The sequence below is a fragment of the Diabrotica undecimpunctata genome, chromosome 1 (assembly GCF_040954645.1).
Source record: "Diabrotica undecimpunctata isolate CICGRU chromosome 1, icDiaUnde3, whole genome shotgun sequence".
NCBI classification, from domain to species: domain Eukaryota; kingdom Metazoa; phylum Arthropoda; class Insecta; order Coleoptera; family Chrysomelidae; genus Diabrotica; species Diabrotica undecimpunctata.
In genome coordinates, this window is record NC_092803.1 from 109,146,045 (window position 1) to 109,170,358 (window position 24,314).

At 33.1% G+C, this 24,314-nt stretch overlaps 1 protein-coding gene across 7 annotated transcripts in view; it reads left to right on the plus strand.

The window, feature by feature from the left end:
- Positions 1 to 24,314, plus strand: part of HisT (Histamine transporter) — a 212,599-nt gene that overhangs the window by 111,323 nt on the left and 76,962 nt on the right. For all 7 annotated transcript variants that reach the window (XM_072546326.1, XM_072546308.1, XM_072546318.1 and 4 more), the window contains exon 3: positions 15,037 to 15,261. In XM_072546326.1, coding sequence (XP_072402427.1) covers positions 15,037 to 15,261 — 225 coding nt within the window. The remainder of the gene's footprint in view (positions 1 to 15,036; positions 15,262 to 24,314) is intronic.

Sequence of the window (24,314 nt, forward strand, 5' to 3'; positions counted from 1 at the left end):
CGGCGTAAAACATACTTGCAAGTACATTGCGATTTCGATTTTCCCCTTCGCAAGTATCTGCGTAGAGCACGAGATGTTGTATATCTGGATCTAATGATTTAATGTACTTTAATAAAGAGGTTGATATTTCGGCACTTCCCTTTTTTCCTTGTGTCTCATCCCATAAAAAACAGTGCCCTTGATTACGCGAATCAAAGATAGTAAAATTAAGCAAAGAAAGCTTCCGCCTATAGTAAATTTGACAATCCCCGGGAGCTCAAACTGCACTTCTACAAGAACTAAAAAGATATAATCTTATGATCACTGCTCTTCAGGAGACAAGATGGCTGGGGAAAGGTGTCAGGGACACCAAAACGCACACAATTCTATATAGTGGCAAAGAACAAGGAATCAAAGAATGTGGAGTTGCATTTGTGGTAGATAATGTTTTTAAGTCAAAAATCATAGACTTCCAGGCAGTGAATGAAAGGATATGCAAACTAAGAATTCGCACCCACTTCTTCAACCTTACTATGATAAACATCTACTGCCCAACAGATGAACAAGAGCAACATACAAAGGAAAGCTTCTATCAACAGCTGGAGATAGTATATGACAACGCGCCAAAAAATGACATTAAGGTTATAATGGGTGATATGAATGCCAAAATAGGCAAGGAACCGCAGTTCTATGGCACAACAGGAAAACACTCACTGCACAATGAAACAAGCGAGAATGGGCAGTTTTTGATAAATTTTGCCACCAGTAAAAACATGGTTATAAGCTCCACATGCTTCCCACATAAAGACATACACAAAATGACGTGGATCTCACCAGATGGAACCACAACCAATCAAATTGACCATGTGATGATAGACAAAAGGGCAGCCAGTAGTATCTCTGATGTGAGAACACGACGAGGAGCATGCTGTGGATCAGACCATCTTTTACTGCAAACCAAATTTAGGTGCAGAGTTAACAGAGAAAGAAACGAAAGACAACAAAGAACAAACAAACTAGACCTGGAAAAACTGAAGACTCAGGAATGTAGAGAGAAGTTCGAGCAAGAAGTCACAAATGAGCTAAGGACACAAGAACTGCACTCCATAGAGAGCAAATGGAATAATATCAAAACAGCAGTGCTGACAGCAGCAGCGTCCACCGTGGGAAACAAGAAAAAGAAGAGAAGAGGAACATGGTTTGATGACGAGTGCAGGCAAGCGATAGAAGAAAGAAACGAAGCGCACAAAATGTACATAACAAGAAGAACACGGGAAAGACGAACATCATTTGAAGTCGCAAGACAGAAAGCAGACAAGATATGCAGAAACAAAAAGAGAGCTTATGAAAATGGACAAATAGAAGAAATGGAACAAAATTTCAAAAAAAACGAAACTAGAGGAGCTTACGAATACCTAAAAAAGATAAAAAGTGGATATAAACCTCAAACAAGCCTATGCAAAGATGAAAGTGGGCAAATAATCAGTGACCAACAGAAAGTCACAGAAACCTGGAAGCATTATTTTCAGACCCTACTTGGAACACAAGTAGATATGGAAGATGAAATGGGTACGAACCATGTAGAAGAGAACGAAGTTGAAGTAGAAGCTCCAACCATAGAGGAAGTTCTCGAAGCTATTAAGGCCCAGAAAAACAATAAAGCCCCGGGAGTTGACGAGATTCCAGCAGAACTGTATAAGGTAGGTGGCAACCACCTATCAAGTCATATCCACGCGCTTATCAAAGAAATATGGCAAGAAGAGAAAATACCCGACGAATGGAAGAAAAGTATAGTATGCCCAATCTATAAAAAAGGAGACAAACTCCAGTGTAAAAACTACCGTGGAATTTCTCTACTATGTACAGCGTATAAAGTCCTCACGTATATTATAAACCAGCGACTCCAACCACTAGCAGAAAATATTATTGGAGAATATCAGACGGGCTTCAGACGGGGAAGATCGACAATGGATCAAATATTTACAGTCAAGCAGGTCTTGAGCAAATCGTGGGAACACGACATTGATGTTCACAACGTGTTTGTAGACTTCAAACAGGCATACGATTCAGTCAAAAGGGACAGACTATACTATATATTGGCAGAATTAGCAATACCACATAAGCTGATTAGACTCATTAAAGCCACAATGGATGAAACTCAGGCATGTGTACGAATACAAAACAACCGGACAGACTTTTTCAAAATCTCGCAGGGACTAAAGCAGGGAGATGGGCTGGCACCAACATTGTTTAACCTGGCACTGGAGTATGCGGTTAGGCAAATGCAAACTGGACGAGAAAACCTACTGACCAATAAAACGGTTCAACTGGCTGCCTACGCCGATGATATTAATATTATGAGTAGAACATCAACAGGAGCACAGGAAGCATACGCAGAGTTAAAAACACAAACGAAAAGGCTAGGTCTGGAAATTAACACAGAAAAAACAAAAATAATGGTACAGACGAGAAGAAATATAATCCCACAAAACATTATGCATGAAGATGACATTGAAACGGTTGGAAAGTTTACATACCTGGGAGTAGAAATATATGCCGATGGAGCAGAGGATGGAGAAATACGAAAAAGGATAACGCAGGCAAACAAAGCTTATTTTGCCCTCTCCCATTTATATCGGTCTAAAAGTGTCCACCGAAATACAAAGATGAGAATCTATAAAACTTTAATTCGGCCAATAGCATGTTATGGCAGCGAAGCATGGGTCCTGAAGGAAACATCCAAAAACAAACTCGACACATTCGAAAGAAAAGTACTGAGGAGAATACTAGGACCTGTGAGGGAAAACGGAATCTTCAGAATTCGATATAACAACGAGCTCTATCAACTGTATAAGGAAACACCCCTGTCAGACTTCATTAGAATACAAAGATTGCAATGGGCCGGACATGTGATACGAATGGGAGAGGATAGGCTACCAAAACGAGCACTGAACGCCAGAATGCAGGGAAAGAGACCAGTTGGAAAGCCAAGAAAGCGCTGGGAAGACACAGTAAGCAGCGACGCACAAGCACTTTTAGGAGTCCGTGTATGGAGAAGAGCAGCCACAGACAGACAAGGGTGGAGGCAAAAAATAAAGGAGGCCAAGGCTCATTTTGGGCTGTAGTGCCGTAGAAGATAGAAGATTCATTGGTGGTGTAAGTATTTTTTGAATGTCGAGATCGTTCAATAGTGGCGTGAATGCTGTCGGCCTCAAGGTAGCTATGGCCACTTTCCATAAATTTAATATCAATCAATTCTAAATTAGATGTATTCACGGCGTAAAACATACTTGCAAGTACATTGCGATTTCGATTTTCCCCTTCGCAAGTATCTGCGTAGAGCACAAGATGTTGTATATCTGGATCTAATGATTTAATGTACTTTAATAAAGAGGTTGATATTTCGGCACTTCCCTTTTTTCCTTGTGTCTCATCCCATAAAAAACAGTGCCCTTGATTACGCGAATCAAAGATAGTAAAATTAAGCAAAGAAAGCTTCCGCCTATAGTAAATTTGACAATCCCCAGCAAACAGTATTGTCATAACTGTCTGAAGGTCAAAACTACCGTAAATAATGTTTTTATTGTCCTGTGCAGCTTTTTTATCCTCATCTTTCATAAACTTTATTGCATTTTTTCTTTGAACATGCTGTTGGTATTTTTCCGTGTTCGTTTCTTTGGTTCTCTCTGCCTCGTTGCACAGGCAACATTGGTCCTTTTTTGGTATGTAAATTGCTAAAGGAGGTTCATGTTCCCTGAATATCTTTCGGAAAAAAGTTGTTTTTCACTGCTTGTTCTCCAGCATCTTCCTTATACAGGTCGTACATTTTCTCAATAGTAAGATCAGGAGCAAGGTACATTGCTATATGGCGTGCTCTCCAAGTATTAAACCTGGCAGGACCCTGGGCTACCTCTCTCGACATACGCCCGTTAGTGAAACCTCTGCCACGGGGCGCGTACCAAAAACGTCCCGTGGGTCCCCCCGTGGGGTTACCACGACACGTCTACTATACACGACCCGCGGGGGCTCCACCTTCCCCGTAGTACCTGTGTTGTGAGTACCTTGCCTACCCGTTATTCCCACACCACGGGCGGGCAGGTTCGGCAGGCGGAGGAATTTCCACCTCACACGTAGACAGGTCGCCGCCGAGGATCTCTCCTCACCACTCTTGGATCTCCTGGTGGGTACGTGCCGGGGCACCCACACCACGCCTGACCGAGGTCAGGAGAGGTATATACGGGTCCAGCTCGTTCAACCTCACCAGGCTCTTTTGGAATGGGAGTAGAGTGGTCCCACGAGAGTCTCGTCTCGGATACTAGGAATGTAGACCGGTGACCGTGTCGCCGAAGCGACCGTGTGCGTTTTATACCAACCCGACACCTCAAACGACGGCTCTCCACCTCCCTATTCCTACCCATTAGTCGCCTCTTACGACAGGCAGGGCTTTCTGACCCCGGCCGTATTCTTATCTTTGCGAGCCGGACGGAGAGGAGCAAGGTACAATCGGGAACTGCGTTGGCGGCAGTAGTGTGATGGAACCTTCGAAAACTTCGAAAGAAATGCCAATACTTCTCGAATACGAGCTTGTGGAGTAGCGTTACTTGCCGGTCTTCCTTTTCTCTTATCACAACCATGACAGTTGCCATTCGGGCTTTTAAATTTTTAAAAGGATTGGTCAAAACGCCGGAGATTAGGTCAAAGTAAGCAGCACAAATTTAATAATAACACAGCGACAGCTTATATTAATAATATGTTTGTCATTGTCTTGATAACACAAACGTTCTATGTCCGGACATAGCACAAGTGTTCACTTAAACGATCTAGCAGGTGGACATGGTACGTATGTGAACCCCTATATTATTCGAAGGTGGACTTAACACTTTTTTATTTAACTTTATTAAATTAACTTTAGATTATTTTTGGACATAGATCAGTTGTGCAGTTGAAATATATTGTATCATTCTATCATAAATTAGTGTCACCAATATTTAAGAAAAAAAAAGTGGACATAGCACAATTGTGTTCTAAGGTATCGATATATATATATATATATATATATATATATATATATATATATATATATATATATATATATATATATATATATATATATATATATATATATATATATATATATATATATATATATATATATATATATTATATTATGTATATGAAATTGTTAGCACTATTACCTAATTTTCACTTTTGCCGAACTATTATTTACAGACTTTTTCGATTTAGCACTTTGTGTCCGCCGATTTGCACACTATTACATAATTTACTCACTGCATATTAACATCACTTTCATCTTCAATCAATCCTGCTTGTTCATTGGCGGATTGATACCTCTATGGAAGGTTGTCAGTCCATCTTTTGCACGATACTTATTCTACCGATTAATGATTTATCTCTTGCTATTTTCACCACACCTGTCTCCCCCATTCTGCTTATGTGGTTATTCCATTCTTTTTTCTTATTATTCTATCTTTTTATATACGTTACATATATATATATATATATATATATATATATATATATATATATATATATATATATAGTAAACTCTTAAATATTGGGGAAATCTGCAAGAAAGACTCTAATGTGTATCAATTGTTTAGCCGAACGTTTTCGCCAAAGAGAATTAATTTGGCTTCTTCAGGGCTGAAAGAGAATAAATTATAATTAGCTACCATATATTATCTATTAAAACATTATTGATCTTACCGTAACTTACAATTGTAGAGTTAGAATATTAAAAAACTTAGCTAGTAACATAGTGGTGTTTTTTGTTACTATGTGCAAAAAAAGTTTTTTTTAATGTTTGAAATGTATGGTAGCTTTGAACTTGATACGTAAAGGCTTACCCAAGGTTAATCGAAAAAAAAAATAATATATATATATATATATATATATATATTATATATATATATATATATATATATATATATATATATAAATATATATATATATATATATTATATATATGTATATTTATATATATGTATATATATATAATATATATATGATATATATATATATATATATATATATATATATATATATTATGTATATGAAATTGTTAGCACTATTACCTAATTTTCACTTTTGCCGAACTATTATTTACAGACTTTTTCGATTTGGCACTTTGTGTCCGCCGATTTGCACACTATTACATAATTTACTCACTGCATATTAACATCACTTTCATCTTTCCTATCATCGCTATCACTTTCATTACTGTCACCGTCACATTTATCACCACACGATCAATATCGTCCGTCAACCCGTCAATAACCCAAAATATTTGCTCTTCCTTAATAGCAAGTTTACAATAGTTTTTCTAGTTTCCCACTGTTACTACACTAAATTCATTTCTTATTAATTGTTCCATAGCGGCGGTCTTAGACTCTGTGTTGTGTGAGGCAGTATGTCTTTTGACTTCACTCCATACCATTTCAATTGGATTTAACTCACAATGGTATGGAGGTAGTCTTATAATGGCAAAATTTTTCTTTTTGCACATCTCGTCGATTTTATATTTTATGTATTTTTCTTTGTATGTGCCTACGACTTAAAGGAGCTCTGATTTTAAATAATCTTCTTCAAAAAAGATATCTTTCTGCACTAACCATGTCTTAATTTAATCTTTATGGAAGGCTTGTGTCGGAATCACTTCTTCTCTCATCGAATGGTACGAAGCATTGTCCATCACTACAACAGTTTTCTCTGGAAAATTGGGAAGCAGCTTTTCCTTAAACCACTGTTTAAATATAGGACCATCCATCTCATCATGATAGTCCGCTGAGTTTTTTTAGGTAAAAATTAAAAAGCAGCACCATCTACAAAGCCCAATTCCTGCTACCCACATGCACTATAACAAATCGGGGGCCTCGTTGTGTCGGCTGTTTTAGGCCTGTTGACAACCCCTTAACAAATGCATCTATTTAAACAACGGTGTATCTTTGAGAACGAAATTTTTTTATCTCACGCAAATACTGATGAGTCCATTTTAGAATATCGGGCCGTTCAATCATGCTTGACTTTACTCCTCGTTTGCAAAAAACAAAGTTCATTTCATGGAGTATTCTCTACTTTGTTGTGCGTGACATGTTTGCTAAATCTTTGTCTTTTTTAATCAGAGCAAAAACTTTGTTCAATGTCGGCGGTAAATTTTTAAAGAAAAAACAATGCACGATGGCACATAGCCGCGTATGAACTACTGCATCGTAAGTGAACTTTTTGCTGTTCACTCTACTTTTGGTACGTTTTCTTGTTCTTTTTTTATGGGCCTTAGTGCTCCTTCCGCAGCTTATTTAAGTATTTTAGAAATAGTATTTAAACTTATTCCTGTCATAGCACTTACTTTATCGGTTAAACTTCTAACACTTTCAGCACTTCTTAAATTTAGATGATAAATAAATACATTTAAAACAATTTATTTTGCACGGATGTCCAAGATATTCCCTCGGATTAATTTTTGAATTTCCATTTTCAATTAACATTTAACTGTAAAGTCAGAATAACTACTAAAGAACCACAAAGCCTTATTATCATTATGTAGTCGGAGAACGACATAAAATCACTGACATACGCATACTCACACCGTACTATTTTAAGTTGCAATTAGTAGTATGGTATTATCACCGAAAAACAAATAAACTGTCGTTATTATAATTAAAATGAAATAAAATAAAATTATCTTTTGTAAATACTATTTATTTAATTAAAATCATTTTCCCTACTTTTCATCTCTTGTTTCGAATGGGCACTAATATTTTCGGATCTAGGCTAACATACCACGTAAAAATCAAAAATCCCGATTAAATTAATTTTCAAACATTTTGAAATCGCAGGCCTGTTATAATATAGATAATCTGCCATAAAATGTGTCTAGTATTATTTTCTCATTTTACGATAATTATAAAATTCCGGTAGAAGTAATTATTACAGCAATTTTAAATAATTTATACTAATAAAAATTATGTTAGTAAGAAAAATGTGAGTCACCAAATTATGTTTATTCATACTTACTTTATTATGATTTTATCTAATATACTTAGTTTTGTTTCTGACGTAGTATTTAGTTACATAACTTTGACTAAAAGTTAAGTAGATGTGAAAATGTAAAATAATTTAATGTATAAATTATGTTTTGAATAAAATATTCAATGGAATTTTACCAATAAACATTTTAATGGATAATATCTACAGAGCATTATAACACCTTAGATCTCGTTTTAAAAACGGGATGTGCATACGAAACATTTTTCATTCGGGCAAAAAAAATGGATAGCCGCTGTTATTCTTTAGAGATAATGGACTACTTTAAAATTTACTAAAAAATCTACAAAAAAATTAAGAATAGGGCTGGGATAACATTAAAAGATATGATAGTTACTAAATGGGATATTAAGAGAAAAAAAAACCAAAAATTTGATGCAGAAAGCACAGGATACAGGACAAAGAAAAAGGGTGGAGAAGACCTATGTCCAACAGTGGGTGCTTGAGGTTGACAGATGATGATGATAATTTTTATGAAGTTTATAATGTATGCGCTACTATTTATTTGGTAGGATCGAATTCGGTTTATAGTATTTGTGATCTTATTGAGTATATAATGGCGAATGCATTATACATAAAACCTTTCACATAAAATCACGCATTACAATAAAAAACGGGAACACTAAATACGATCATCGAATATCCAATGGAATTGTGAATGCCGTAGGTTATTGGTTATGGTTAGTGTGACCAACTAGCCCGAAAAATCCAGGACATGGCCCGAGTTACGAAGTCGTGTCTGGGCGTCCCGGACAAGGCTTCTGGGCCATACGAATTTTTAACTTTTTGGTAAAATTCTATTTTGAAATTTTAAATACGTCATTCTTTTAAGAATTCATATCAAATTGAATTGTTGGGACGAAAAAAAGTCGAAAATTTCTAGAGTGTAATACTAATACCACATCCAAAACACATGCATTTTATCGTGGTACTATGTTATAGGAAAACTCAAACTGTGCACTTTTTTTCGTTTCTGTATTTTAATTATCCTCTTCCGAAAAGATTATTCAAAAACGATAACAATTCATGTATTGTATACACATCAATCATGCTGACCGAGGAGTGCCGCATTCAACGATGTAATCATTGCTGATAAATGTTTTTTTTCGGTTTCGTCAACCATTCTAAGTAGGTAAATAAACTTCTTGATTTCATTCGCACTATATTCTTGAAGAATAAATGATTCATTTCCAAACCGTTACGTGCTTTGAACCAAGATCAAATCTGCTGCGTTGCAATATGAGTTTATGTAAACATTTAGTTTATGTCACTAATCAGTTTTAAACCTCAAATAGATTAGTGATCATCTACGAAGGTCCGATTCGGAAACTCCATTCTATTGTTAATATGGAACCAGAACAAGAAAGTAAAAACGCTATTGCACAGTGGTAGAGCGGATGTAGTGAGTCACATCAAAAGTGAAAAACACCAAAGAGGTATTAGCCCCGTGGCAAGCAGCAAAAAATTGACTAAATTTTTCAAGGCAACAGCAACATCGAGCAATTTAGAGACAGCAGCTCGGGAAGGTGTTTGGGCGTATCATATGATTAAGGAAAATGAAAACTTTCACTCAGCTGATTGCTCATCGAAAATATTTCGGAATTGCTTTGGATTGACCAAATTTCAGTCAGCTCGTACTAAATGTGAGACAATTGTTAAAAATATCTTTGGTCCATACATCGAAAATCAATTGGTTGATGCAATGAACAACGCAATATACGTCAATATAATTACCGATGCATCTAACCATGAAAACGTAAATATGTTCCCGGTTGTGGTGAGATATTTCGTTCCATTAGAAGGCATGAAGATGAAAATATTAAATTTTACGGCTGAAGATAGTGAAACATCTGATATTATTGTGCAGCTCTTGAGGCACACTCTTGAAAAGTACAACATCTCAAAAAAGTTAGTTTCATTCTGCGCACACACAGTTTGAAAATGTACTCATATTTGGATGGGCTACACTCGCTACCGAGCCGAATTGGAATCAAGTTGAGGCAACGAATAAATTCATGGCAGAGAATAATTGGATTAGCGTAGAAGAAAACAATGTTGGATTATTTCACGAGTTCGGATATGTCAAGAAATTTGTGACCAGTGATAAAATTACACAAAACCACATCAACGCTGGGTCGAATGCTTCCAACACTTCGAAAAGAATCACGGTCCATACAAACGCTTTGTACGAGTTATTGAATTCATCTTTTGTTTACCAGCTACTTCTGCGAACGTCGAGTGCGTTTTTCATTAATTACAAAAATATGGACAACCGAAAAATCGCAATTTGGCATTGAAACCTTAAAAAATATTTTGTTCGTAAAATTTAATTTGAAATATGAATGTGTTGATTTTTATAAGTTTTAAAAGAGTCGCCGTCATTGTTAAAGCAAATTTGCAAATTTCATCGCAAGACAAATTTGATTTTAAAAAATTAGCAGTGCAAATAATTAATATATTTTGTTCGTTGAGGTCAATTTAAAATATGAATGGATTAATTTTTAAATGTTTTGAAGCTGTTTTCTTGTGACATATTTAACAATTATATTTTTTACGGGATTATGCCACAATTGGTTGTAATGATAATTACATTCTTATGTTAACCTAAGGTTACATTAACATGGAAATACATCATTAGTTGATTTTCTAATTTTTCGTTTTTTGAGAATGATTTCCGGATTGGAAGACGAAACGTCAAAAACTAACAAAAAAATAATTATAACTAATTATAGCCTAATCCCATCAAAAATATCATTGTCAATATAAAACTGTTAAATAATCAATACAATAAGGCTAAGATTTTTGCTTTTTGTTCTAAGGTCATTGGTTTTAAACAAGGGCCTTACAGTTCTTGTTTAAAAAAATAAAAAATGGCCCGATTTTCATTGAAAAATCCCGGATTTCAGGTATTTTTTTAGCCTTGTCCCGAATTCGATTGAATTGGAGTTGGTCACACTATGTTATGGTACTTGCTTCCCGGGTTCTATCCTCGGCACGGACACGAAAACTTTTTCAGTTTTTAATTTAACCGAGGTACCCTGGGAACAAAAACAATCAAAGGAATTGAGAAACAAAGCGAATAAACTGTAACGTAAGCTCTTTGCCATAGCGTATAGAATTACATGATGTAATTCACATAGTGGAAAGTCACATATAGTTTATTGAAAAGCAACAGTCGTCTATTATAGTGCTGAATCATTGTTCGAAGAAACTGCATATTCCGATTTTATTATTACACATGTCCGGGTAATCTTTCTACGTATTCATTGTGATTTACTAATTTCTTTGTTCGAACAAGAGTCGTTTTATGGAGCAAAAATCTTATTCTAATCGCTTCTTAACTATTCAGACAATCTTTTAAATATTTTGGCACATTCTGCTTCACGATATATTTTATTGAAACCAAAATATTTTGTTATACCTGCGGTAAAGTCGATAGCGCCTCTGATACCAATATAAAATCAGAACAAAACATTTAATTTGATTCAGTCAAACGGCTCTCTGTAAAAAACCTCTATTCGTTTTTTGTTCTTTTAAAGGATATTCTTGTGAACACCTTATCATTGTATATAGTAATATTTTTGCCCCAGATCTCTTATTTAGTCATATTTCATAGCAATTGAAAGCTAAACTAAATAGATAAGCTATAAACCTGTTGTAAAATTACTTATAATAGGTACTTATTGATATATTTTTTATCACTTATATATACGGAAAATTTTTAAATTATTTAATACATTGTATAATATTACTTATTTGGATACATTTTTTATTGTAGGAAATAATTTTTTAATGGTTTTTTAATGCGAAAGATATATAAATGGATTAATAAAAGATTTGCCTCACTTATTTATTATTTGCAGTAATCATACAGAATCTTTCGTCTTATCAATTTTTTGACACTTCAAATCTAGATATGAAATCAGTGTGGGTTCATTTTATTGGTTGGTCTTTATTTAATATTAAATACCCATTTTGCAATAAAACATTAATAACTATTAAATGTTATGTTCGTATTTAAAACTTTTCAAACATAAAACAATGACTAAAAAGCGAAATAAATAGTAAATCTTAACTAAATTTCTTTTTTGATAAAGTGTATCGACAAGAAAAAATTGCCACACTCATGACAAGTCGTTTTTGCCGAAGAGACTCAAACATTTGCGTCTTGAAAAACTTCACAGACGTTGTTGATGGAACACGAGAACCTAGAGAGGATTAGTCAAACGATATGCAATAGTACGTGGTGGTAAGAATTTTGTGAAAGAAACTGAATACATATATATTGAATCATTGAAGTTATAGATAAAAATGAAAGTTAGAACTGCCTTTAATACATATTTGTAGATAAATTTAAATCATAATGTTGTTTTAAACAGATTTACTTCATGGGGTTATTCAATCAACGCTTCATGTCAACGCAAGACTCCCAGATTGATATCCCAAAACAAAATGTCTCTATGGGTCCTCGATAGCGACTTAATGTAATCCGAAAGGGAATCTTTAGAATTTAATATATACCTTTTATAGAGGATTTTTTAAATAAAAGTTTTTATGACTCATGGTATACAGACAACTACAGGAATTTCATTTTTCTTGTGGATTCCAACATACTTTATAACGAATTCAATGCAATTAACATCATCTTCTTCTTAGCCTTCTATCGTCCATTTTTGGACATATGCCTCTCCCAACTCGTTTCATCGATCTATGTCTTGAGCAACATACTTCCAGTTTGATCCGGCTATTCTTTTTATGTCATTTACCCATCTCATCTGTGGTCTTCCTCTTGGCCATCTACATTTGTAAGGTCTTCAATGTGGTATTGTGGTGTACCAACGCTGCAGCGTTGGTCTTTTTGTTCTTTTTTTGGTTTTTTTTTCAGGAAGTGTTAGGGCCAGTGACCTCTATTAATATTTTCTCTTATGTCAGTGACTCATATATCTACTACTTCTTGTGTTTTAGCAATTTCTTTTTGTCTCAACTCGACACTGATTTAAACTAATATTTAGGTTAGGTTCAGAATAATAATTCATGGATGTACTGTCTTTAGGCATCTTCAATGCTGACCGGTATATAGAGGATGTTTTGGCAGAAGCAGTAGTTCCATTTGGTCCATTTATTTATTGGGGGCAGTTTAGTTTTTATGCATGAAAATGCACGGCCGCATACTGCAAGAATCGTGACAAATTACATAAGGGAAGTAGGAATTAATACTCTAGAATGGCCAGCCTGCAGCCCTGATCTGCCAGAAAGTCTTCCAACACCTCAAAAATGCTTCGTGAAGAATATGACCTTATGCCTCAAGTTTTTATCCAAAGTTTGTTCCTTTCCCTTCCAAATCATATGCAAACGGTTATTGATGTTTTAGGGCATAATACTCGATATTAGACGATTTTCTTGAAGATCTTTTGTAGCCTTCTAATTAAATAAATATGCTAAGGAATCAAGCAGTCATGGCCATTTTTTGTTTTAAAAATGAAAGATGTTGAGTATACACTATGAAACAGAGCATAAAACTTCCAATGAATTTTGATTTTCGGAAATTTATAGGGTGGCCACTTTTTTTGCCGGTCAGTGTATATTTATTGTAAAATTAGTATTTTTTGGCTTTAGGTTCAATAAGTAATATTAAATTTGGTACTAGATTTTATTATGCCATTGAAATCAACGTTTCGGCAGTTAACCCTTGCCTTTGTCAAGATTCTAAAATTTAGGTACAACAAAAAGTTATTGTAAAATATATACAAAAAACTTACCAAAATGTAAAGTGCTACACTGACATTAATGAATTGACAGAAGTAAAAATTTATATTTGATATCTCAAGGTTTACTGTCATTAATATATAATCATTTTTACATGGGCGTATCTCTTCTTATGTTTTGCTATATATATATATATATATATATATATATATATATATATATATATATATATATATATATATATATATATATATATATATATATATATATATATATATATATATATATATATATATATAGGATTACTACAGGAGCAATGCGACCAATTTGTGACAATAATGTTAGAAGACTCTGAGGTTTCCAGGCAACAACCAACATATCTACGGAGGAAGCTAAACTACCTGGGGAAAGGAATGCCAAACGTTTAGAACGTTTTAAACAACAAGAAAAAGGTTAATGCGAGTTAATAGTAAAATAATGGTAAAGATATTGGCATAGCTCGCAACAAAGAAAAAAAAATATAATAAAATATGTGTATAAGATGGAAGGCAACCGTATATACGTATTTCTGACTATTGGTCGTCTTCAGTACTGTGCAGCCAAGTTAGAAAAGCATATTAACTTGGGAAAGGATCACTACAGGAGCAATGCGACCAATTTGTGGCAATAATGTTAGACTGAAGACTTAGACCGTACTGAAGATGACCAATAGTCAGAAATACGTATATACGGTTGCCTTCCATCTTATACACATATTTTATTATATTTTTTATTATATTTTTTACCTTTATTTTACTACTAACTCGCATTTACCTTTTTCTTGTTGTTTGAAACGTTTCTAAACGTTTGGCATTCCTTTCCTCAGGTAGTTTAGCTTCCTCCGTGAATGTGTTGGTTGTTACTCTGGACACCTCTAATGTGTCCTAATATTATTGCCACAAATTGGTCGCATTGCTCCTGTAGTGATCCTGTATATATATATATATATATATATATATATATATATATATATATATATATATATATATATTTATATATATATGCCCATGTAAAAATAAATATATAATTATATATATAATTTCTTGATGTCAGGTCGAAGAACTGCCTTATGTTTAATACATAGAGAATGTAGTACAAGTATAATATGTTACGTTCTTCTCCGAGATTAGGAGAAAATTATAAGAGCGTTAACATCCTTCCTGCATCAAGTCTCCACCATATCTCCCAACATCAATAACATTAATTGTATTTTATATATTTTTATAAAAACATTCTTATATTTTTCAGGGATTGCGAAAATTTGTGATAATAGGTATGACACTAACATGCATAGGCTCGTGGATTAAAGTAGGAGCAGTGCATCCAGATCGATTTTATATAGCTTTTATTGGACAAACTGTAGCTGGTTTCGCCCAAATTTTTATACTGTCCGTACCTGCTAGATTAGCCGCTGTTTGGTTTGGACCTTCCCAAGTATCCTCAGCTTGCAGTATAGGAGTTTTTGGAAATCAGGTAAACTTTTTCCTTTATTTAATTCGGGCAATTAAGTTAAAATGATTAGATACTTTCTTCTCAAATAAGTTGTACTAGGAGCATAAATTAAATCTATGGAGAAATCTAATACAATCGAATGGCTTAGAGTTGCGTTAATATTGTTTTTTTTTTGCATTTTGTCTAGCGTTTATTATGATACTTTAATTTCTTATTTTACACCTTAATTAAACATAATTTGATAAAAAACTGTTTACCTTAAACAGTAAATATATATTTAATATATACAGGTTGCTATAAGTCTTGCTTCTTTCATGTTATCTAAAAATATGATCGGGAAAATGTTTGCAAACGTTTTATTCAACATTTGATTGAATATTACCATTTCTAAAATATTTAGATACATTTGGTAAAGTAATTTTTGAATGAATAATTGGTATTTACTACCCAGTTTTCAAGTGAATTATTTAAACGTGGATGTATACTAACAATCATATATGCAGCTGGGCTCCCTATTGTTTGAAGCTTCCTCAGGGGGTGCGCCTCACGGTTTGGGAACGTATCCTCTAGAAAAAGGATCCATAATTTCTTCGTGTTTTTAATGCTATATTAGCGAAAATCACTCGTTTCCTGACTACTCCCCATTTTCTTATAAATCTTCTTTTTTAGTAGTTATTTATAATTGTTGCCTTCTGTGTTATCATACAAGTGCTTGGATCATTTTCTAAGTAAGAGATTTTCGAATACTTTTCACAAATCTTCTATAACATTTCTTTACCCTCGCTCATTTAAAATCTAAATACTTTTCCTCTTCCTTTCCTTCGCTAACTTCCAAAACAGGAGGATTTTTTCTCATATATCTTGAATTAAATTTTATGTCCATTCTCGGAACTTTGGCAGATCTGCTTTATAAGCTATCATAATATTCAGACCTTTTATTTGATCCTGGTTTACCTAGAACTTTTGTATCAAGGCAACATCGATTCAGCTTATCTTAGGACACTAAACTTTGTGCTATTTGTGCTAAAGATACGCCCGTAAGATCCTGTTTAGAGTAATTGAAACCCCAATCAGGATCGAAAGTGGCTGGAGTCGCCCCTCTGCTTTATCCTGTATAAATTTTTATATGTAGATTAAGAAGATTCACTTATTTCTGACCCCTTTTCTGGGCCTATTTCTCCTTTTGTCTCCGTGTCCATTTTATTTCCATTAGTTGTGACGAAATGTGTAGGCTATAATCCACCAGACTTCGCCAGCTCTCTGTAGCATCGCTTTGGCAACATTTTCCCCATCGCAGCACAAATCTCGCCGTATGGTGCGTTTGTCTGGTGATTTGCCAATTGAACAAGGTATAGGTATGCATGTGTGTGTATAAGTATTTTGTGTTTCTGTTGTGGGTATATGTGAACAAGAAAATAAATATCCCTTTAGACAGTATATGAATCAATGATGTCAAGCCTGTCGAAGTCGCGGTATCATCACGCATAGACACACGGGAAAAAAGAGATGGTTAAGAGCAAAGTACCTGTGTAACTACAAGATTTTTATCTGCAGAATGTCGGGACAACGCAAATTAGTAATTAGATATTTTTGTGACAACATTTTCTTTGCGTACCAGTTGATTTCATGTATTGGTTGTTGTTATAGATTCTAGTGGTTTCTAGCAAGGTAGTCGTTGAATTATTATTTAGCTCAAGTGCTAGTCTCTAGTCAGTACAATTACTCTATTTCATACAAATTTATTACATCTTACCAAAAAATTCGAGCGAAGGAAATTAGTTGGTCATAATACTTGTTTCAGCTTAAAAGTTAATTTTAATTTTTTTACTACGGTCTTGTATTATATAGTCAACGGATAACCTGCGTACGGATAATCAGAATTCTAGTATATTAATATAAATAGTAAAATGATTTTTATTCTTCCATTAATAATGTAACTGACATACATTTTAAAGGCTACTTTTAGTGTTAGTTACAATTCGATGTAATCAAAAATAACATTCTACAAATTACAATGCCATTTTACTCCAGTCAATGAAGCTGATGAAAAATCCGTAAAGACGTACAGCTGATTTTGCTTTGTTTTTGTTTTAAACAATCTTAAACAGTGAAAAATATCGTTTTTGTCGATAAAAAGTTTATTATACATTCTAGAGGAAAACATTTCAAATAAAAAGTTGTAGATCATAAAAAGTCCTTTATTCTGAGTGTTTCCAAAATAAAATACATAAACGACACTCGTTTACATAGGACACTATGAATAAAAATATATTTAGTGTAAGACAAATTTTGATTTATTGACTTAAAGAAAGTCTCTGTCTGAGTACAAAATAAACAACTGACCGAATCCTAAGATGCGACATAGCAAATGAAGGGAGAAGATATAACGAATATAATAAGATAGAAAAAATAAACAAAGCGACTACCAAAAGGGCGTTATACAGCATTTCGTTATTTATGAACGTATATCGATATACGAGATATCACATGACACTATGGATGATAATAGACAAACTATAAGGTAAAATTTGTTTTTTTGACCTGAAGGAGGCCTCTTGCTGAGTACAAAATAAACAACTAGCCGAATCCTAGCATATGACTTACTAAATAAAACGACATGAGACATGTAGTAGATATAATGTATACCTATAGCATACCATCAAAAAAAAAAGAATTACTAGTTTATTATAATCGTTTATAAGTTAAAAAGACAGTCCCTTCTTTAAACTGTGTTTTAATAACAAATTTACTAAAATGTTGCAGTTTTTATAATACCTATATCTTAAAATATGACCCTTATAAAATCGATTTTGATTTACAGAATACCTCTAGAGTGAGTGTATGGACAATAATAGTTGTTTAAATAATCACTCTCCGGGATAAACAAATTGAATAACTTATAAACTATTTGATCAATCTATTTGAAATTTAGCACACAATACCTCATTGACTGTCACAATTTTAAGTAGGTATATGTCATTGTGCAAAAAACAAAGTTATTAACATTTATAAATTACTGCAAAATTAATGGTTTTTTTGCAACCGTCTTTGTGAATTCTTTATGTATTCTAATTTAGAAATTCGCAAATTAAAGAAGAAGGTTTTTTAAGATCTACAATTTTTATTTGAACCATTTTTCTCTAAACTGCATAAGATACGATTTATAGGCAAAAAAATGACTTTTTTATTTTTTAAGATTGTTTAAAACAAAAACAAAGAAAAATCAAGTGTACATCTTCACGGTTTTTTTATCAGCTACCCTTTATAAACTATTGGAAAATTCAAATATCTGTATAAGATTTTTACATGAAATCAATGATTTTTTCCCAGATATACTGGTGTATTTGAAACTTTTTTAAGTAAGCTTATACGTAGATCGGCTTAATATAGCGGATTTGTACTTATCCTCGGTTTTTGTTTATGTACCAATTTATTTTACTTAGATAATACCAAGGTTGTTTTCAATTGGCAAACCGTGTAAAATATTTAAACAAGGCTAGTTAATATCGAGCATATATTCTGAGACACGTGAAGCCAAAAAACGACATTTTTGTTAAATTATATAGTTTTAATATACGTACTCTCGATAAAAAAAAAGCCAAGAAAAAGGCAGTTAGATACAAGTTACGATAATAAAAATGAATATGAAGTTGAGAGGAGAAATTCCAAAAAGTATACAACAATTCAAAAATACTATAAAAGCAAAAACCAACCGCTTTTACGAGTTAAGAAAGTGAAACTTGATAGATGGCAAGGACATTTTGAAAAGTTATTCCAGAAGGAACAGGAAGAAAACAAAGGACATCAAATGGAAGAAGAACAAGACTGATATTCCAACTGACGAAAAAATAAAACAAGTCCTGAGAAATATAGACTGGGCCACCCTGATGTTTGGCAATGTTCATTAGTATTTGTAAAAATACTGAAACAGGTCGATTTTGATTTCGAAGAGAACATAGATAATAGATACATACATCTTTCAATTGTCAAACCAGTTCCACAAACCCTTAAGGTTTAATAGGAAATTTACAATGTCTGATACATTATTAGAGAGGTGCTTCTATGGAGTATTCAGCATTCATAATTTTTAATATACACACATCAAAATAATACAAGTGACACCTATATTAATAGCTTTAAAACAAAGTTAGCTGTAAATATAAAAATTAATTTATGTTTTTAATTTTTTTTGTTGTTTTTTTTAAAATGTTGTACCAACTTTACAGTAATGTTGAGAAGAATGGCTATACAAAAATTAATAAAACTTCAATATGCGTTTCTGTCTATAAGATAAAAAGTAATATTTCTTTATTGGTATATTGCCAATAATAGAGAGACATCATTTAAATATCAAAATGCAGTGGCTATAGCGACAATATAGTGGCAATATCTGCAATAGCAGTGCTATTGGGATGCTTCAAGCTGGCAGAAGTCAAAGAGACATTGCCGAGGTCCTCTACACAAACAGGAGTGTCATTAATTGTTTCTGGTTAACGTGTCAAGAAACTGGTGATATTGCTGTAGGTCATACAGGCCGTACGAGGATAACCAACCAGATTAAAAACCGTTTTATTAGGTTTCAGGCTTTGCGAAATCGTACTGTAATTGCATCACAATTACAAATGAGCGTGCAAGAGACCCATCAGGTTTTGGTAAGTAGCCAAACTATTAGAAATAGACTTCATAAAGTAGGAATAAATGCTCGAAGACCTGTGAGAGTGTATATGTTATCCAGAGGAAATCGCGCTAATCGACTTCAGTGGGCACAAGATCACGCAAACTGGGTTAGACGAGAGTGGGTCTCTACTTTGTTCACAGAGAGGTCCAGATTTGGATTTGGATTTGGATCTAGATACAAGAAGAACAATCATTTGAGGACGATCTGGCAATGCTATTAGCATTGAACAATTAGCCACCTTGCAGGAGGTTCATACACAGCAAGACAATAGTACAATGGTATGGGATGGCATCTCTTTTGGAGGAAGGACCAATCTCGTTTGTCTGGAACGGTAATTTTATCTGGTAATATCGATCCGCGAACCTATTGTTGCACCCTTTGCACAAAAAGCTAGTCCCCAATTTCAATTAATACACGACAATTTCGCGTCCGCATACTACCAAGAGGTCATTCTTCGAAGATAATGAAATTAAGGTTTTACCATGGCCTGTACAACCGCCAGATTGAAACCCAATTGAGCATGTTTGGAACGTATCGGGCAGACGCATTTAACAACAAAATACATAGTTGGCTACTAATACTAATACGAGACTGTAACTGTTCGAGTGACTTTCAATGGCGTGGAACAGAATACCGCAGCAAGACATTGACCATCTGGTCATGAATTTGCCTTACAGATGTAGGACAGTAATCAACAACTGTAGACGTCAATTAACTCAAACGTAATTTAACTTAAAGACTACTTTAATGGAAGTTGAGGGGCAACGAAATAGTTTTTTATTTATTTTTGTTACCACTTTTTTGACTTACGGAGTTCTCTTTTAATTTTCTGAAGAGCTATTCCAAGAATTCTATAAATAATGTTTATTTTATATTTTAGACACCTGTTTATAACTTTTTAATAAAAATATTTGAAATAAATTATTTGTAACCCTTCTGTAATCTCGCATTTTGTTTTTGTCCCCTAGATTATTTTGATGTGTGTATTTTTATTTTTAATGCAAAACAAATAAAAAATGCATTAAGAAAATATATTAATATAAAATTATAATAGTTATTTATCTAAATACGTAATAATCTTAAAATTATATGATAGGTTAAGGTGATTAATAATAAAAAAAATAATATTCGTAACATATTGGACAAACGCTGAGATGCCGCAAATAAACAGTTTCCAAACAATATAAAAACATTTTTGAGTAGGAGGCTACGTAAGTGTTTATAATATATATTAGCCCATCTAAAGGTCAATTCAATTTTCTAACTGTTTTTATTATTATAATCGTATATTATTTATTCTACATACTCGTCTACGAAGGAATTATGTCAAAATTATTGTCTATTATCTGCACAATCATTTCTGAATATAAGTATCCGTATCATCGAGGGAGACCAGCGACCAGCCAATTATCAATTGCGTTTAATGCATCTATCTGCTACATACTCGATGTTAGTGTATAAAATCCACTTATGTTATTTAGTTACATAATGTATGAAATAGATATATGAATATAAATTAGACGGATAATATCCGATAATCAGTTTGTTTGTATGCAATTCAGATTAACAACAGATGCCATTTTAATTATAAGATATATGCATATATATATATATATATATATATATATATATATATATATATATATATGCATATATCTTATAATTAAAATGGCATCTGTTGTAAATATGAATTGCATAAAAACAAACTGATTATCGGATATTATCCGTCTAATTTATATTCATATATCATATGCATTATATATATATATATATATATATATATATATATATATATATATATATATATAATGCATATGATAGAGTTCCTAGAGAGGTTCTGTGATGGAATAATATAGGAGTTTTCAGTATATGATATTCATATATCATATGCATTATATATATATATATATATATATATATATATATATATATATATATATATATATATATATATAATGCATATGATAGAGTTCCTAGAGAGGTTCTGTGATGGAATAATATAGGAGTTTTCAGTGAATATATTAAGCTTCTGAGAGACATGTATACGGAGATACAACTAGTGTTAGGACAGGTGTGGGAGAGGCTGATAAATTTCATATGAAAGTAAGATTAACGTAAAAATGACGTGCACCCTATCCACTATATTATGGCATGCTGGACGAGTCATACAGTCTGTAGTCAACACCCCGAGGTATGAGCGGAAATACAAAGTGTATCAATACTCATACACTTACGAAACGTACCTGGCGGATTATAAGGGCCTTTACATTTTACTCTTTTTCAACCTGTCTTGAGTGAAATGTCTTTAATATTTACTATCAGCCTCTCTTGGCTAACTCTTGTTTCTTCCGATCAAAAATGGCTATTATATTTCCAAGGGCAGACGGGTGACTATATGTCCTTCTAGACTTCTAGATTATCTTCTAGGAAGGTAACGGGAAACCACCTGGAGCCTAACTTTTTCAAGAAACAATCATGGAGATTGTGTTAATTACAATGGTCCCGAATACTTAAATGGAACAGGTGCTTGGAATTTTGAGATTGGCTAGAAGCATGAATACATTTTCTTAAGAAAGAAGAATAGGTACATGAATTGTAAGAAGCATGTACGAATTAGGAAAGGATCACAACTCCATAAAAAAATAAATCGCCTATAATAATAGGAAAAAAATAAATAAGTACTCTTGGAATAAGTGAAATGAGATGTATAGGGTCTGGCAAAGTAACTATAGATGATCACATCATATACCATTTAGAAGACAGTTAAAAATAGAAAAATGGTAAAGCAATAATTGTAACGAAGAAAACAGATAAAACTGTAAAAATATCGTCCTATTCTCAGATAAGATACTAATATTACAAATACAAACAACAACAATACATTTGAATATATTACAAGCATAAACAACCACACAAGACTATGAAGAAGAAGAAATTAAAAAATTCGATTATGATTTAGAAAAAGTATTAAAGAATATCTACGAAGAAAGAGCTCAATATTGTATGGGAGATTTTAATGCAAAGATTGGTGAAGGGGAACAGGAAGATATCTTAGAAAAATATGGTCTAGGAATACGAAATGAAAGGAGATATATGTTGACATCTTTTGGTGTAGAAAGCAACTAGGCATATACACCTAAACGAGTGGTTCGCAAACAAATAGCTTCATATGTATAAATAAAAGATACAGAAATTCAGTATTAGTTGTCAAAATATATCCAAGTACAGATACACTAACAGATCGCAATATTTTGGTAGGAAAAATAAGACCGAGATTGAAAAGAGTTACAAGTATGAATAAGCAAACAGTTACTATTGATAGAGAAAACATGTCAAATGATGTCGTAAAACAAGAAATAATCAGTGTAATAGAATAATGAATAAGGTTGAAATCTGCAAAGAGGAAAGTAAGAAGAAAACTGGACGAAAATTAAATATATATTAAAGATCGTTTAAGAAATAAAATTAGATGCAGTAAAACAAGAAAACAAGGGTGGATGACAAAAGAAATACTGAGAATCATGTATCAAAGAAGAGAAATCAGACCTAAAGATAAAAATGAATACAAGAGGATAAACGTAATAAACAGGCAGAAGATAAGACATGCAAAAACACAATTTCATAGAAAAGAATGTATAGAAATTGAACGCTATGAAAAGAAACAAGATACATTTCATGTGCACAAGAAATAAAAAGAGATCGCCGTAAACAAATGGAAATAACTATCCTAAAGTTTAGAAGACAAAAGCTTCACAGCATGTTAGATATCAATAAATAGTTAAAATAGATTCTAACAGCGCAACCGGTGGGAATAAGACGACGAAGTAGACCAAAAACTGAGGTGGATAGACAAGGTAACACAGGATGGATCACAAACGACCAAAAATGGAAAAGAAGTAGGTCCGATGAAATGAGGGCTCTAATCATTAAGTTTTTGGGATAAAATGAAATTAAAGCACTGTGTAACATAAAAGAGTTCACATCGACTAACAAGAGAACAACCTTACACACCATTCTGAACACGGATAGCAAACTACTAGAACCGACCGAAGATGAACTGAAAAAATGGAAAAACTATATCAAAATACTTTTTAACTGCATACGAGAAGAACGAAGAAGATTGGACAATAATAACGAAGGACCAAAATGCATTAATCAACTCAAAAAACAAATAAGACCCTAGGTGTTGATGAAATATACCCACAAACGTTGAAATTAATCAGCGAAGGAAACAAATAAATATTATTTATTCATTTTTTAATCTAATTTATGATACAGGAAAAATACTCCAAGACTGGCTAACATCAATATTCATCCCTCTAACAAGAAGGTCAAACTAGCAACACCGTAACGAGTTTCGTTTAATAAGCCTTATAAGTCATGCAGTAAAAGTCCT